At 44.9% G+C, this 16,847-nt stretch overlaps 1 protein-coding gene across 8 annotated transcripts in view; it reads right to left on the minus strand.

Moving 5' to 3' along the window:
* Positions 1–2,035: 2,035 nt before the first annotated feature.
* SLC41A3 (solute carrier family 41 member 3) overlaps positions 2,036–16,847 on the minus strand; it is a 40,165-nt gene continuing 25,353 nt past the window's right edge. For all 8 annotated transcript variants that reach the window (XM_083490979.1, XM_083490980.1, XM_083490984.1 and 5 more), the window contains 6 exons: positions 15,885–16,031; positions 11,476–11,620; positions 9,605–9,684; positions 5,931–6,065; positions 5,524–5,672; positions 2,036–3,785 (listed from right to left, as the gene is read on the minus strand). In XM_083490979.1, coding sequence (XP_083347105.1) covers positions 3,600–3,785; positions 5,524–5,672; positions 5,931–6,065; positions 9,605–9,684; positions 11,476–11,620; positions 15,885–16,031 — 842 coding nt within the window. In that variant the 3' untranslated portion in view covers positions 2,036–3,599. The remainder of the gene's footprint in view (positions 3,786–5,523; positions 5,673–5,930; positions 6,066–9,604; positions 9,685–11,475; positions 11,621–15,884; positions 16,032–16,847) is intronic.

Genomic DNA, 16,847 nt, shown 5'->3' on the forward strand with positions numbered 1-16,847 from the left:
CCCACAGCCAGGGAAAGTCCTGGATAAGCAGTCCAGGGATGTGGAGCATGGACAGATGAGGCTCTTGTTGTGCATTCGCCCTGCTTTATTCACTGAATTTTTCAGAGGGCCCTATTCTTTAAAAAGCTGTCATTTATTTTAATGGAGACTGTTATCGTCTACCATATCAGAAATCACAAACCATTCCCTGCCCAAAAAATATCTGGGTGGAGGAAGCATGATAATAGCAGTTGGTGGGTTATAGCATCAGGTGCAATGCCAAACAGTATTGGAGAAAAGGGGTTTAAGGTCAGTAGGAAATAGGATCCACCACTTAAAAGCCTATGCTCTAGATCAGGCATAGGCAAACGTGGCCCTCCAGATGTTTTGGGACTACAACTCCCATCATCCCTAGCTAACAGGACTAGTGGTCAGGGATGATGGGAATTGTAGTCTCAAAACATCTGGAGGGCCAAGTTTGCCTATGCCTGCTCTAGATGGGCCTACATTAGGGATGGAAAACCTGTGACCCTCCAGTTGTGCGACCACAACTCACACCATTCCTTGTGGTTACTGGGCTGATGGGATTTGGAGTCTAACAGCATCTGGAGGGCCACAGATTACCCATCCTTGGCCTAGATCATCCACTGGGTTGTTCTCTATGTCACATGAGTTGCGTCTTTTTATTTGTTTTTCACCTCTCCTGTCCAAGAGCCCCACTCAAGTGAATTTGAATTGTACGAGAGCCCAGCTGAGCTGACACTTGGATGGATATTCTCCCTGAGCCAGGTCCAAGGCGGAAACAAGCCCTGCAGTAGGTCTGGATGAGAAAACTCTCTTTTTCCCCCTCCACTAAAAAGGGGACAATTTCTTGTTACGACTCCAGGGGAATGAACAGTTCGAGCCCTAGTTTGAGTGACGAAGTGGGATCAGTGAAATTAAAAGCAGATCCTGTAGTAGGAGCAGCAGCAGCAGCAGCAGCAGCGATACACAGCACTGTCAAAAACACAGAAGTCCTAAAGTAGCGAAACTGTTGGGTCACACTGGCTAACCAAGCAGGCAGAGGGTTTGAACTGCCACCACACACACCCTACTGGGGGGAGGGGTCTTTCCCCTCCAGGCCTGCTTTAGGAATGCCTTTTTTTCTTCGCACCATGCCGCAATTCTTTCCAAAAGGAATAAGACAGTTTTAAGATTATATAAAGCATTGTGCAACTTATTATGCCTTCTCACCACCTTCTTTCAATTACTGGGAGCTTTACTCCAGCTTTAGAGCAAGGAACCATTCTTCCTTGGCGGACCACAAGAGTTGCAACCCATCTGGGTTTGTGGCTGAATACAGCTGGAACCAAGTAACTCTGCCTTCGTGCACAAGGGGATGCAGATGTTTTGTTCACATGCTGAAAGAGCTCATTCATTATATTTTGTTATGAAGATGACTTGCAGGAGGGGAGATCCAAGTAGTTTGGGGTCAGGATACCTGAAGGATATCCCATATATACTTTCCCCGTCCTGCCAAGTCAGGTGAGGCATGTGAATACTAGGGAGAGGGCCTTTTTTTGCTGGTGGCACCTGTTGTGGAATGCTTTCCCATAGACTCTTGTCATAAAGATTTTTTTGGTGCCAGGATATTTTTTTCTTAACCTCTTCCAGGCTAATAATTGAAATTTACTGTTTCCTTTGAACACTTTGGCCCCCACCCCACCCCCTCCACTGAGTTTTAGCTTTTCATTATTGTTTTCACTGATTTTATGTTTTGTGCTACCATTATTATTGAAATGTTAGCTTTTTCTGTTTATTGCTTTTGTTTGCTTGTTTTATTTTCATTTTCAATTTGTGAACTGACCAGAGGACACAATGGATTGGACGTCTTGGTCTTCAAACATATACTTCGAGGTTTTACTTGCATAATTTTCCATGGCTAAAATGTGGAAACCAAACTTATATCCTTCATTTGGAAGGGAAGACTTCCTCATCTATACCTGAAGCAGGTATTTCCCATATATACTGTTCCAGTCCTGGACCAGGACCCACAATGAAACTCTCAAAACATGAACCATTTTTACACTTTTATTTTACATGTGGGTGGGTGTTTCTACAAACCATAAAAACTCATGAGATTTGAAACTGCAAAACAAAAAACGAGGGAGAGAGAATGACAATTCTATCACGCTTGGCACTGATGCTGATGACATGGTGAAAAGATGACATGGTGAAAATCCACCCTTGGGTCTTCCCGACAGGCGTGGGCAACCTGTGGTCCTCCAGATGCTTCTGGGCTACAAAGACAATCATCCCTGACATGCTGGCTGGGGCTGATGGGAGTTGGGAGACCAACAACACCTGGAAGGCCAGAAATGCTCCGCCTCTGCTGCAAGCCATAAGCAATAACTCACTGGGTTTTTAAGAGCACTGTGCCAGGGATAAACACGGCTGATTGTCCTGCCTTGGGAAGGACAAGTGATTTGACGAAATCCATGGGTACAGAACTCTTAAAAGGTGCTGAGTACTATCAGCTCATTGTTCCTCAGGACCGTGACTTCCATACAGAATACAGAAAGCTCACCCCTACCCCCAGATGAGCCTTCAGAACACACTGTAGGGAACTACCTCAGTTATCGAAGAAGTATTGACGAAGTCCATCAGCAAAGCTGGCCATTTAATCTATGAGTATTCTTGCACAAACCCTGAAAGCAGTTTTGGACAGGACAACTGGCGTGGAGTGGGATGAGAAGCTGCTCAGCCTCTCAGGATTTTATGGGTGGGTAGAGTTGTTTGAAACCATTCAAACAGCCAATACGAAGCTTTAGCATTCAGTTTTGGCTATTTTACGCCTTCCAGCTACATTTCCCCCATCCTCGGCCACCTTCTCCTGCTTCTTAACTTATACTGCACTCCTGCTACTGCAGTGTCAACACTCTGAAACTTCTGCAAAACACTCAAATTAAGCATCAGCATGCAAACTGAGAAATGTAAAGTACCTAAATTGCTATATACAATGCTGCAATGAGGTATTGTGAGGCAGAATCTGAGCTATTGCGGTGCAAAGTATTTTTGGTTTCCTTGTGTAGGATATACAGTATTTTTTTTATTTTTGGTGCAGAGTGTGACTAGCCCTGGACATAATTCTCTCTCCCCCACCCCGCTCTGTGTGGGAACATATAGAAGAAATACAAACGTGAAAATGTCATCTTTGATGGCCAGCTGATGCCTGGCAAAGACAGTGAAACATCCTCATCTAGGACATAATCTAAACCCCACTGAGATCAGTGGATAGCCTCCCATTAGCGTGAATGGGCTTTTCGGACTCAATCATTTCAATAACACTTCTTAACCAAGAGGAAGGTAGGCAGGAGCAACGTTTCACAACCCATTCATTACTGACACTTCGGAAGCTGTGTCCACGTTGATGCCGTTTCATTGGTAGGTATCTTTCTCACTTCACATCTACGTGGTATTGAGATGGAAGGGGTGGGATACCCAAGCCATTCCTGTTTAAGGAGCTGGACATCCTCTTCTTCATACCCTGTTTGGACCGTGTCAAGAGCACCATAGCGATATATATACTTTTTTTACTTGCTGAGACAGTAGGCAGGTCAGTGCTGCAGCAGAAGTCCTCTTTAGTGCTTTGGTATGGGCTTCAACCCATTGCAGATCCAAACCAAGTGAAAGCAAAGGGCTAGGAAGCCAGTGCCCAAGAGGTCTCCCAGAGCGGTGAGGTAGGGGATGGAATAGTTGTCAGGATCCATGCCCTTTCTCCAGAACAGCCGCACAAGAATGTCAGCCAGGTACAGCAGGATTGCCACCTGTAAGCAGAGGGGGTGGGAAACCACATGGCCATCAGCATGCAGATCAGCCACAGTTCCATTCTGCTGGGAAGGGCTTCTGTTACTCAGGCACCGGACTTGGCAACAACAATGGGGCACAGAGGAACTTTGATTCCATGGACCACGGGAGCCCAGAGGGCAGGAATATTTAGGGCTGGGTCAAATTCTCCCCTCCACCCAGTTTTGCCACCACATTCACACGTGCTAGTTTTGGAAGTGACACCACGGATGGTACAAGCACTTCTGGAGTATGCTACATGTACAACCACTGCCTGTTTGACTGGTTGTGCAAAAAGCAGACAACAGTGAGCCTAAGTTCCTGTGAAGCAGAACTCAATGCTCTGTCATTTTCACTCATGGATTGTGAATGGTTGATGCAACTGTTTAAGGACATCGGGGTTTCTGTGAAATGTCCTATACAAGTGTATCAAGACAATAGATCTTGTTTGGCTTTGCTGAACTCGGAGAGTTGCAAGCAGAGAACCAAGTACTTGCAGATTAAACTACATCGTGCAAGAGAGTGTATTCAGAAAGGACTGATTCGGGTGTCCTACATGGCAGGAAATGAAATTCCTGCTGATCTGTTGTCTAAGGTTGTTAACAGAGAACAACTTAAGGTTTATGTACAAAGGTTGCAATTGGGTTGAACCACAGGTACTACAGGTTACACGGAAAGGGGGAGGATGTTAGGATATTTCCGTTCCACCTTAAAAGGGAGCAGGCTTTGTGAGTTACAGAGTCTGCGCATGTCCTGTTCACAGGATGTTTATGCTTGCTGTTTCCTTTCGTTTTCGTCAGTCGGTCAGAGACGCTGACTCAGAATGGTCATGTTTTTCTTTGTTCTGTTCAACGCTAAATAAAGTCTGTAAATTATGCTCTTCTGCGGTGCAAGCTTTCTGGCTGTGTTTTCTGCTGATAAACAGTGTGCACAAGCCCCGGAATGCAGCCAATCTATTTCTGAGGCTTCGTGTCGCTAACTGCTGGATCTGCCTGTCTACGGGAGATCGATGGACGTCCGGCAGCCGGCTTGGGGCCATGATGGACAATATCTCCCTGGCAGTATTCCCAACAGTAGGAAACTGTTGCCGGGTTGCGGATGGGGCTAAAATCACAGCACTGCTCTTCAGTCAGTGCATAAATGCTCTAAATGCAAGTACTGCCGGATGAAGCCTATGGCAGCCCCTGGGTATGAAACCAGCACCTTCCTAAAGCTAACTAGGCAGCTGTCAGTCTGAGCGGTGGCTGGACAGGTGAGAAACATATCTATGCCACCTTGATCAGTTCCAGGATGGAAGAAAGGCAGGGCATAAATGCCCAAACTCCTCTTCAAGCTATTATAGAGATTTTGACTCAACAATTCAAATATCATGGGAAAAGGAAGGTGCATGACTGATAATTTTTCTTAGCGACATGGTGAAGATGTGAAAAGAGGGTAATGTGTTCTAGCTGGAAATGGGGGGATTTAATCTGCCACCCTGCAGCATTTTACATTGATCTCTCAATCAGTTTCCCCTAGAAATCTCTACTAAAAAGATACTGCGGCTTCCAAGTGGGTGCTGTAAATTTAGAAATCTAAAAGGGACTGGGATGAGGATGGTGGCCTGCGGTTTGTAGAAATCAGGGTGCATTCATATAGCTACAGTGGCTAATTGACTCTGGAACACATGGCAGAACCCAAACTTATACTAAAAACAGAGGAAGTCAAGTTTCTGGTTACCTGTAGAACAGCAGCCATCAGGTAGAAGGAGACAAAAGTGAAGGTGGGAGCCGTATGGCCTGCCTGCAAGAAATGAATGGTGTAGATGAACAGCAGGTGCCCTGGGATCACTAGCAGGATCAAGACACGAGCAGACTTTGAATTTATTCCTGCAGGGGAGAAAAGGCAAATGACATCATAACTCTGGTTACACTGAGCGAATACGAAATGATCTGCTAGTAAGGAGCTGGTCCCAAATGGGAGATCCCCTATATATGCGGTTTGCATTGGGACTTCTTTTATAGTAAGCAACAAATAAATACAACTAATATTATTATTAACAACAATAATTTGGGCTAGTGTAGAGTTCTCCCTGGGGGGTATAGATGCGAGAGTAGCTAGGCACCAGTACCTAGAAAGCAGATTACCTGAACTGAAGAAGGTGGTACATGGATTTGGCCAGTGCTGCCTCATCTTGTGTGGCAGGACTCCAGGCATGCTCCAGAAGTGCAGAAATGTGGAGATGCGGCTGGCCTGGATAGCTACCAGATTGCCGCCGACGCCTGCAAAGCAAAAAAAAAAAGCAGAACACACCCTTTAAGCCTCAATAGCTGGGAGACACTGGGAGGATGGCAGTCAGTCAATACCCACTCATGCCCTCCCACAGGTCTGAAAGCTAAGCAGACGTCTGTCCTATAAGCTACCAAACCGCCTTACTGCCACTGGCTTGCATTGCCTTCTCTAGCTCAGTATCCTTTAGAGCATTGCTCACGAGCGGATGGCGAGGCAGGAAACACGGCTGTCGCCTGATCAGCGGCGAAGTACCAGAATACCAACAGAACAACAAACGGATCGCTGCTATGGATGTTTCGTACAAGAACTGTTTCTGTTGCTACTGGCGTTGCTCCAGAGTTCTACCACCTGCCTGGCAGCTGCACAAGCACACCTGTACAGATCACAATGCCCTGAGTGAGCTTTAAACACGGCCAGCAATGCCAATGCTCAGCTGCTAGAGGTGGGGAAGTGAGAGAGGAGCCAGGGTGGGAAAATCATAGTTCCCAAGATCTTGTATCTCTGTCAGTTTGCATTTCTTAATATAGAAAGTATTGATCTGGTGTAGCGATCTTTCCTATTCTACTTAATTCAAGAGGGTTCTGGGAACTTCTCTTTGTGAAAGAAGCAAGCAGAAGGTTACTGAAGTTTGGGTTATTCCTTCTGAGAAGCTGAGTACAGCTGGTTTAAACTGGTTCTGTTATCTCTTTCTGTCAAGGTCATGCTGACTATAATAGTGAGGCTAGAAGGAGCCTAGGTCTCACTCTCTCTTTTTCTTTCTGGTGTGGTGTACAGTATATAGTGTTAAGGTTATAGTCTTACTATAAGTTTGTAAGTTTAGGTTACGTCTGCTGCAACTGGATTTCTTATGGACAGTGCCAATCCTGAATGTATTGGATTTGTGACCATTACGCTCCTTTGCCTTCAGTAGCAGTAAAGCTCTGCTGGATGAAATAGGATTGCCTCTGGTCTATTTTTTGGAAATCCTGTGACATGTTTAAGTTTTTACTCTGCTAATTATGCATTGGAATCTACTCTGGATTGATACTGAGTAGCCTTCCAATGACAATCTCTACTGTGGTTTTACACAGAAATGGAAAGAAGCTACAGGGGCTGCAGCAACTGCTCTTACTGCATTGAGGCCTTGGCAGGCACTGCAAATCTTTCAGGGGACAGAGGCCTCCTCAAATTTCTAACTACCAGAAAAGGAATTGCAAAACTGCTGCAAGGTTACACTGCACGAACTGCAACAGGGCTTCTCCTTTGGTTTCTCTTGCTCCAGATACATAACCAAATACTTCCAGTTCTGAGAGAGAAAGATTTCCCTCCTTCCTTATCACATACTGGATATTCGTGAGTTAAGATACCCAACACAGGTGCTCTGTAATACAACTTGTTTGACTCTTGTGCACAGACAGGTTCTTTGATAACAAACAGCTAACAGGTGCTGCAGTGCCTGGCTGTGAAACCACCTGCAGTATATCTGCAACTGTGGTAATTACGGTACCAGCAATTTCTATTCTGACGAAAGGAACCATGGAATGAGAGGACAAATTAAAAGTTCAGCACCATCAATCTAATTAGTCTCCTCTGGATATGGGCCACCTTGCATTCTGACAGGCTCTCGGCACGCTTGCTTATTTATTACTTGTGACAAAATTTCTATCCTGCAACACCTGGAAGAGGTGTTCAAAGCATAAAACAAAAACAGAATGAAAAACATAACTTCCTGCAACACCTGGGAGAGGTGTTCAAAGCAGAAAACAAAAACAGAATGAAAAACATACTACAATCAATTAAAATGCGATAGGACGGTAAGCAACGCAGAGTGTTTGAACAGCATAACAAAGCTAAAACTGAGAGAGGCTGAATTAACAACAGCTTCTAGGGGGAAAGACGGTGAAGCTGGAAGCTGTCAATTGTAGTTGGACTAAGACTTCCCCCAGGCCCATTGCCGGGGACTCGAGTCGTAGCTCAATAACATCTTGAGGGACGCAGATTCCTGCTCTAGGGCCTGACTCCATTTCCTTCTCTACTGCGCCAGCTCTTGGGGCACACTGTATAATACTACTAATTTCTGGTTGTCACTCAGGTGGAATCTACACACATGTGAAAAACCGTTCTGACAATTCTTTTTTAAAAAAGCGTTTATAGAAATACATTGAATTTTCCATGAGGCTCACCATCACCATCTAGTGTCACATTGTATATTGCGCTTAAAACACACTTAAAATGTTCTATTTGCACTTGTATAGCTGAGTCCATAAGCTTATGAGAAAGGACCCATAAAGTAATTGAAAGGAGAAAGCCCCCAGTGAATGTCTCCCTTTGGAGGGCTATTTTACAGCAACATGTCTTCAACCACCTCAGATATGAAGCAATTGTCCTATAAACCTTTGGCAATAATGAGTCTCAAGGACGTATCTGGCAGAGCAACTGCAGCACTGGAAATCCAACAGCTGCTTTCAATCCCTTTTCTCAGAAACAAACAGAACCAGAAGACTCTTAAGTTTTAAAAGCAAAGCATGGCAGAGCATTGTCACAATGTTCTTCTGGAGGCACTGGATTCAGCTGTGAGTGAATCAGCTGTATGTAAGGCCTGGTAAAATTGCAAGACAAATGTTAACTTTCTGAAGTGGAAGGAGAAGTCACCTTTCGTGTTCAGCAGATAGAGGTTAGTTCTGTGGAAACCTGACAATGCCTTCTATGTCTGGGATCTTCCACTCCTTGGAATGCTCCCTGATGCTGCCCATTTTGGCGCATTGATGGAGACAACAGTTCTTGGTAAAATCCTGTTCACATGAATGCTGTTCCTGAGTTCAGAGTGGAGCAATCCTCTACTTCATTCTTGTGTTTTATTTCTTTAAAACCTTTTTATATTTGCCTTATTTATATCCATATTTAAAGAAAGCTCAAAACCACATTTGTTCCAAACCAATTTCCGTATCTCATGATGCAGTGCAGCACAGTTAGTGCTATGCGGAAAGGGAAATTCCAGGACTATTCAATTCATTTCAATGGGTCTACCCTGAGTATGACTGACACTGGATCTCACCCTAGAAATCCAATACTCCAGTCACTTGTGCCTATTTCCAGGGCCAGCACAAAAGTGTTAAGTACTATACACAGCTTTTGAAGCATTTAATCTTCTACTGGAAATTTAACATTTAAGTACACAGGAAGATGCTTTACTGAGTCAAACCAATGGATTGTTTATCTCAGTGTTGTCTTCACTAAATGGCATTGTCATGGGTGTCTTTTCCAGCCCTATCTGGAAATACCAGGTCCTGAATCAGGCCCTTTTGCACAGCCAATACATGTGCTCCACAACTGATCTTACGTTTCTGGTCTATCCGACCCAGACTTAAAGCTAATAAATTAAATGCTGCAGGTAGACAATGCCTTTCTGCGGCAAGCAGGATTTGTCTCGCTTACGGATCTGAAAACGAGGATTCTCTAAGTCCTACAACGATGAGCTGAAAACAGGGATGTATATTTCACTTGCAGCCTGACATGCTTAAAAAGAAAAAGAAGAAAAGAATCAACCTACCATTGATCACAGGAGTGAAAATAGCTATGCCTTCAAAGTTTGGATTGGTTATGGTTTTGTCCAAGATAAGTCCCCCGATGCTGTTTTTAAAAAATGAGAGAACATGAGTATATCCTTCATCTGTTAGTATCCCACTACTCAGTGACTGTATGAATAATCAGTATCTTCTTTGTTTACATTTGCTTCTAATCCTGAACTTTTTCAGCAATATTCTGTGGAAATCCTTACTTTTGCTGCTGCCATTCAGGCGGACAGCTTTACTAAGATAACAAAGATTTCACCCCAGTTCCCAGACTAGGAAGACTTGAAGGGAAATAGTACGTATTTGAAATCCCACAACAGGAAAGATTTTTGGATGAAGGGAGGTATACAAATTTTAATAATAATAATAATAATAATAATAATAATAATAATAATAATAATAATAAAAATAAAACATTCTATCCCCCCCTGTACACTCAGGAAATGTCTTCAACACCAAAGCAATAAGGAATGACAGGACCTAAGAAAAAAGGTTGCAGTCTGTTAAAGTCAGCAAGCTGGAAAGAGGGTCAGAGCATGATGGTTGATTTCTGCGTTTGAATCGAAAGCTGCAGCTATGGGAGACCCTCGTGGGGGGGGGGTCAGTGTTGTGAACCTCTCCCTTGCATGCTCAGGTTGTATATATGTGTAAATAAACCATATATCGTAAAGACACCATAGTCTCCACTGTGCCTCATTTCTTAAAGGAAACACGGACCTCGGGTCAGTGCCTGGAACCCCTGGAGTCTTGCACTGCTTGGATATTGGAGTGACACACAACAATATGCATCTCAAGCCAGGGTGAAGAGGTACATCTTCAGCACTGGAAGGGAGCTGTATAGTGAAGGTGCCATACGCACCTCTGTAGGAAGGGAATTCCACAACTTAGGGACTGCCCTCTCTTGGACCACCACCACCCTGAGGGCAGAGGAACTACCAAGAGGGCACCCTGCCAAGGTCAATACTCAAAGTATGTTCCTCCTGTGCATCATCTGATGCTGGGTCCTGCGTTTTTGTTTAACATGGCTGCATTTCCACATGCCCTGACCTCCCAAGATAATCATAAATATGTGTGTGTCCAGCCTGAGTCTTATTAGATAGCAGTTGTTTGGTCAATGAATTCTGAAATAAGTAGAGATATGCTGTTTACAGTTCAAATCAGCTCATTATGCAGTTATCCAAGCTGATTCCTTTTAAGAGGTGGGGGCCAGTGGAAGCAGAGTTATATTGCAAAAGGGCATGGCTGGAAGCCTGCACACTGCAACATTTTGTTTCAGGCCTCATTTGCCTCTTTTAACACATACACATAAGCAGTTCTGGGGCTGGTTCATGCTTATACCAAGAGTCCATCAGCATCTTGTGGTTACTGAATATTGTCCTCATTGCACGCTGTTGGGACTCCCACCCGCCCTGTGGAACGCCCTCCCACCAGATGTCAAAGAGAAGAACAACTACCAGACTTTTAGAAGACATCTGAAGGCAGCCCTGTTTAGGGAAGCTTTTAATGTTTAACAGACTACTGTATTTTAATATTTTGTTGGAAGCCGCCCAGAGTGGCTGAGGAAACCCAGCCAGATGGGCAAGGTATGTATGAATAAATAAATAAATAAATAAATAAGTTTTCTTCCTTATTGTACCTCTATAAACACTGTACATTCCCCCAGCTTGCTGACACGTCCTGTGCATGTATGGCACTGTTTGGGCTACCTAAGGCTCCACACTCCAAGAACATGTTAGCTACAAACCAAATACACAGAAAGAAATTGTCCCTGGAAGCGTCGTATTTGCACAGTTAGCATCAGGGACAAGACCTCTCAAATTTCAGTCCATCTCTAGCCCATGATGCTTACCTGCTGATGGCCATGGCAACAATGACTGGCTGCCACCCAGTCTTGAGGACTTCAGCAACGGGAGGACTCTGCCTGGCAATGGCAATCCAAAGAGGAATCATAACAATGAAGATGGCACAGATCAGGGGCGACAAGTATCTCACCTCTGTCAAAGAAAAGGAAAGGTTTATTATTATTTTATTTTTATTTATTAAATTTGTATACTGCCCTAGGCATAGATCTTGGGGTGGTTCACAACATAAAATCGTAATATAAGAAACAAACAAAAAATACATAATAAAAACAATGACAATGACAACTCAATAATCCCCCTTTCCACAACACATCTTAAAAGATATATGTCTGAATCTCCAAATCTGAAAGGATACAACTTTGTGGGGAAGACCATTCCGCTTTCTCAAGCGAAAGAACAGATGCAGTGATGAGTGTCCAAGCCTGTTTGCTCTAGGATTTTTATGCAGCAATCCTCCATCACTGCCTGCTTCCATCGCCATCTATAAGCAGCCAGCAGAATAGGATGGGGGGGGGGATGCATTGGTTGCCGCAATAGAAAACCTAAAGCAAAACTAGTAAGCATGCTCTAGCAGGCAGGAGAGCAGGGTGTATTCCAGAGAACGTTAGAGGTGCAAAGTCTCAAAACCAACGGACTAAGTTACACTTATTTTTAAATGTAATTGATTTATATGGTTGGAATTCAACGTCAGGGCTGTCTTTAGCAGATGCGGCACTGGGGTGCAAATATCTTCCCAGCACTCCCAAATTACCACGGATAGTTGGGGGGGGGGCCTGAAGCTGCGCACTGCCAGCCATGGGGGCGGCGCAACTCTCCCCCATGCTGCTGTGGGAGAGCAATCCCCGCAGAGGCTTGGGAGGGAAGCTGCGCACCGGCCAGCCATATTGTTGATGGGGCATAGCTGACGGGCGTGCAGGGAAAGGGGAGGCCACTGGCAAAGCCACGCAGCTCCCACACTCGCTGGGTGCCCTGAGAGGCCGGCGCTCTGGCACAATGAACCACTAAGCCCTATGGGAAAGACGGCTCTGTTCAATGTAGTGCCAGGTGGGGTACATGCAGTGAAGGGGGCCTGCTTGTGAAATTGGGCTTTTCTCCCCTCTTTGCCCTGTGCACCTCCTTAATCTGTTCTGGGTCTCCCTCCAACCCTCTGGAATAGATTTAGGGAGCATGCGAGGAGGAAGGTGCACGCTTTGTTGCATGAGCAGACCTTCTTTGTAATTAATCTATTATCTCAACTTTCCATCCAAAAGGATGTGCCAAGTGGGTTTTATATCAATATAAAACCAAAGCATATATAGAAGCCTAAATGAAGTAACACAATTACAGGACCAGCAGCAACAAAGCAACAGAGCTGGATAAGGACATAAGGAGCCACCATTAGTTATCTTCTCTTCCAAGTGCCCAGGTTCACATGGGAGAAGGTGATCCTTAGGATCTGATGCTTTAAGTGGAATTTAATTCAGCACGACTAACTTCAGGGTCAGTGTGTTTTCCATGTAAGCATCACACCAGAGTATACAAACTGGATTTGCTACTAATCTTCAGACAGAAGCCCCTTCATCACGTTGGCAAGATGGAGTTGGAGGAAGCAGAATTACCCAAAGGTAGAAAATTAAGAAACCCTAACTGACTGCTCTTGTGGGGTAATAGAACAAGCTCATTACCACATCTCCAAGATGTGATTTTGTCATACTGCAGGACTCGGCATTTAAAAGAAGCTGGTTAATCCGTACAGAGGAAACAGGATACCTCCTAAAAGAAGCCAAGGAGCTTTCATAAAAGGAAAAAGCACACAGCTGATTTTTTTTTTAAAGGGCTTTTAAGCAAGGTGCAGGAGAGCAGTAAACTAAGCAATAAGTGAAGAAAGGTAAAGGTAAAAGAAAAGGTAAAGGTAAAAATAAATGAAGAACACTATGTGTGTTAACAGTAAACAGGCTGACCAGAACGGAACTAGAGCCCCTTTTCCATTGCATAACAGTCACTGCTCACTGCTCACTAAGCAACACTATTGAAAAAAAGAAAACAGACCCCAGAGCTTCTAACTGAACCAGTGAAAAAACCTGAGCATTTCTGAGTTCAGTCAAGGGAAGGATGCAGCTCAGACTTAATCAAGGGAGAATACCTGACAACCAAGCATTTCTGACACTTATAAGGACAGTTCGACACAAGTCAACTTTTGTTACCAAATTTTGATCAGCTGCGATTTGAGAAAAAGAGCTCCGGAATAGGAATTTCAGTTCAAGTGCTGAATGAAGTAATGAAAACTGGCTTCCACCCCTTTGACAATTACCGAGACCTCGCAATAGGTTTAGACGAGGCTTCAAAGAGTTAGACCATGTGTAAAAAGTTCCAGACCTGGCCTGAAGAACTCTAGAATTTATAGCCAACACAGACCTAATACCGTATGCTGCTATCGTTCATGTTGTTTCAAAAGGAGCAGCTGTCTTGGTCTGTTGACTCGCAGAATTGTAGCGTTGGAAAGGGACCACGAGGCTCATCGTGAGCAAAGGCAACAAAAAACCCCATGGAACCTTGAAGTCTAACAAATGCACGGCACAGAGCTGCTGAATTATTTTGATGGTTATCCTCTTTATGTGGGTTTTTCCTTTTACCTAAAATACTGATTGTGGTATAATCCAGCTGTGCATCTCTAGCTGTGAGGTGGGTTTCTTTTGTGCCAGGCAGGCTGGATCTAGCTTTTATATACTTCTCTATGAAGCACCCAGGACTGTTTGTGAAGCTACCAGACTGTCTTGTCAAAAAAGGGGATAATGGACTAGAATGCCAGCTACTCGGAACTAGAGCAGTTACTGCCCTGTTCATCCCCACCCACCCCTGTCCCTTTAGCTCAGGGGTCAGCAAACTTTTTCAGCAGGGGGCTGGTCCACTGCCCCTCAGACCTTGTGGGGGGGGGGCAGACACACTCTCTCTCTCTCTCTCTATATATATATATTTGGGGGGGGGGGGAATGAACGAATTCCTATGCCCCACAAATAACCCAGAGATGCATTTTAAATACAGTGGTACCTCGGGTTACATATGCTTTAGGTTACAGACGGTTCAGGTTACAGACTCTGCTAACCCAGAAATAGTACCTCGGGTTAAGAACTTTGCTTCAGGATGAGAACAGAAATCGTGCTCTGGTGGCGCGGCGGCAGCGGGAGGCCCCATTAGCTAAAGTGGTGCTTCAGGTTAAGAACAGTTTCATTTTAAGAACGGGCCTCCAGAACGAATTAAGTACTTAACCCGAGGTACCACTGTAAAAAGACACATTCTACTCATGTAAAAACACGCTGATTCCCGGACCCTCCGCAGGCCGGATTTAGAAAGAGATTGGGCCAGATCCGGCCCCCGGGCCTTAGTTTGCCTACCCATGCTTTAGCTTATATCAGCTCCTGTTGTTTTATTTCTGTCTGTCTTCTGAATAAGTCAACCTTGGGGTGACCTTTAGAAGTGCAGCAAACGTCAGGAAAGAGGGAGAGAGAATGCTGCTTCTCTGACAAAACAAGAATGACTCAGAAGCAGAAGGAAGGAAGCTTCAGAAACACCTTCAAGCAATGGGGATTGTGCCAGGCCTTTTGATATGCTAATGATCGTTCTTAGAGGGCTCTCTCCATCTGCTCTTCATAACTGGTGCAAAGCTGGGCCAGTCGCAACACATTTTGCAGGTAATGGAGCAGTTGAAGCATTCTGGAAATGTGCTTTATATTTTTTCTCCCTCTCTCAAAACAAGATTCTGTTAAAGCCTGAGGCTACAAGCAGTTATCAAAGCCTTTAATCACAAAAGTTGTCTTAAATCACAAAGGATGTCACCCAAAAAGGGAACACACCTTTCTCTGGGGGGTGGAGCATGGGATTTTCACAGCCCTTAGCATCATCCCAGGTGATACAGGGCAGGAAGCGTGTGCAGCAGCAGCAGCAGCAGCAGCAGCAGCAACAGCAGCAAAGGGGTGGGGGCTTCTCTGATTGATTTTATAACTGGAGGTAGGGAGTGTCTGAGCCTAAGCAACTCTGCTTTCAGAGACAATTATAAATTTCATTTTTCACACCACTAATAAGGCACAGGATCTTCTATTTCTATCTGGTCAGCTTACTAAGAGCAAGCGAATGCACTGGGTAATTTACAGGGTGCTTCAAGTGCAGGAGTTTTGATGGGTCTGTTACACAAATTCCGATTTTCCCTTGTTGGTTACCAAAATGGATCCCACTGTGCCACTTTAAATGAACTAGGAGATTCAGAGAGTCTGAAGGTTCTCTCTCAACAGGAAGAACAAAGCTGTCCAGCCCTGCAGACCCTAGTCAGCCTGGGAATCTGCTTTCCTTCCAACGTGGGCAGCTGTCTAGGGAGAGGCCATTCTGCGGTTTCAGAGCTCCCAGGCTTCTTTTGCTAACGTACCTATGTATTTGTAGAGGGTGCTGCTGATGGCAGCTAGCAGGGAAAGCGTTATCAGGTCTCCGAGGCTTGCTGCCAAGGGCGTAGCAATGTTGTCTGGGTTTATCCCCATCTTTCTTGCACCAAGGATCACGCCAATCATCACCAGACCTGAAAAAGAAGAAAAAAAACAAGTGGTTTGGAGAAAGTTCAGTTCAAGGTGAGGGAGACTCCCTGTCTGCCAAGGTCTCCTAAAGCCAATAGAGAGAGCAGTAGCCCTGAAATTCGCCCAGGGCTTGTGCCCAGGATGGCATGGAAAGGCCTGGATCTGAAAGAGAAGCAAGAGCTGCTGAAGGGAGAAGATGAAAAGAGAGTAGCAAAGGAGGCTATTTTGGCAACTGATAAAGAAGCCAGCAGGGCCTGTGTCTCTCTTTTTTGGGGAGGGTGGGGAGTTAGTCCCTCCCAACCTCTACAGTGGTACCTCAGGTTAAGTACAGTGGTGCCCCGCAGGACGAATGCCTCGCAAGACGGAAAACTCACTAGACGAAAGAGTTTTCCGTTTTGGAGGTGCTTCGCAAAACGAATCTCCTATGGGCTTGCTTCGCAAGACGAAAATGTCTTGCGAGTTCCTGCGGGCCCCCCCCCTTTTCTAAGCTGCTAAGCCGCTTATCAGCTGATCTGATAAGCCGATAAGCCGCTAAAAGCCGCTAATAGCGCTAATCCGCTAATCCGTCAATGGGCTTGCTTCGCAAGACGAAAAAACCGCTAGACGAAGAGAATCACAGAATGGATTCTTTTCGTCTTGCGAGGCACCACTGTACTTAATTCGTTCCAGAGGTCCGTTCTTAACCTGAAACTGTTCTTAACCTGAAGCACCACTTTAGCTAATGAGGCCTCCTGTTGCTGCCACACTGCTGGAGCACGATTTCTGTTCTCATCCTGAAGCAAAGTTCTTAACCCGGGGTACTATTTCTGGGTTAGCGGAGT

Source organism: Podarcis liolepis (genome assembly GCF_965112155.1).
Source record: "Podarcis liolepis genome assembly, chromosome: 2".
NCBI classification, from domain to species: domain Eukaryota; kingdom Metazoa; phylum Chordata; class Lepidosauria; order Squamata; family Lacertidae; genus Podarcis; species Podarcis liolepis.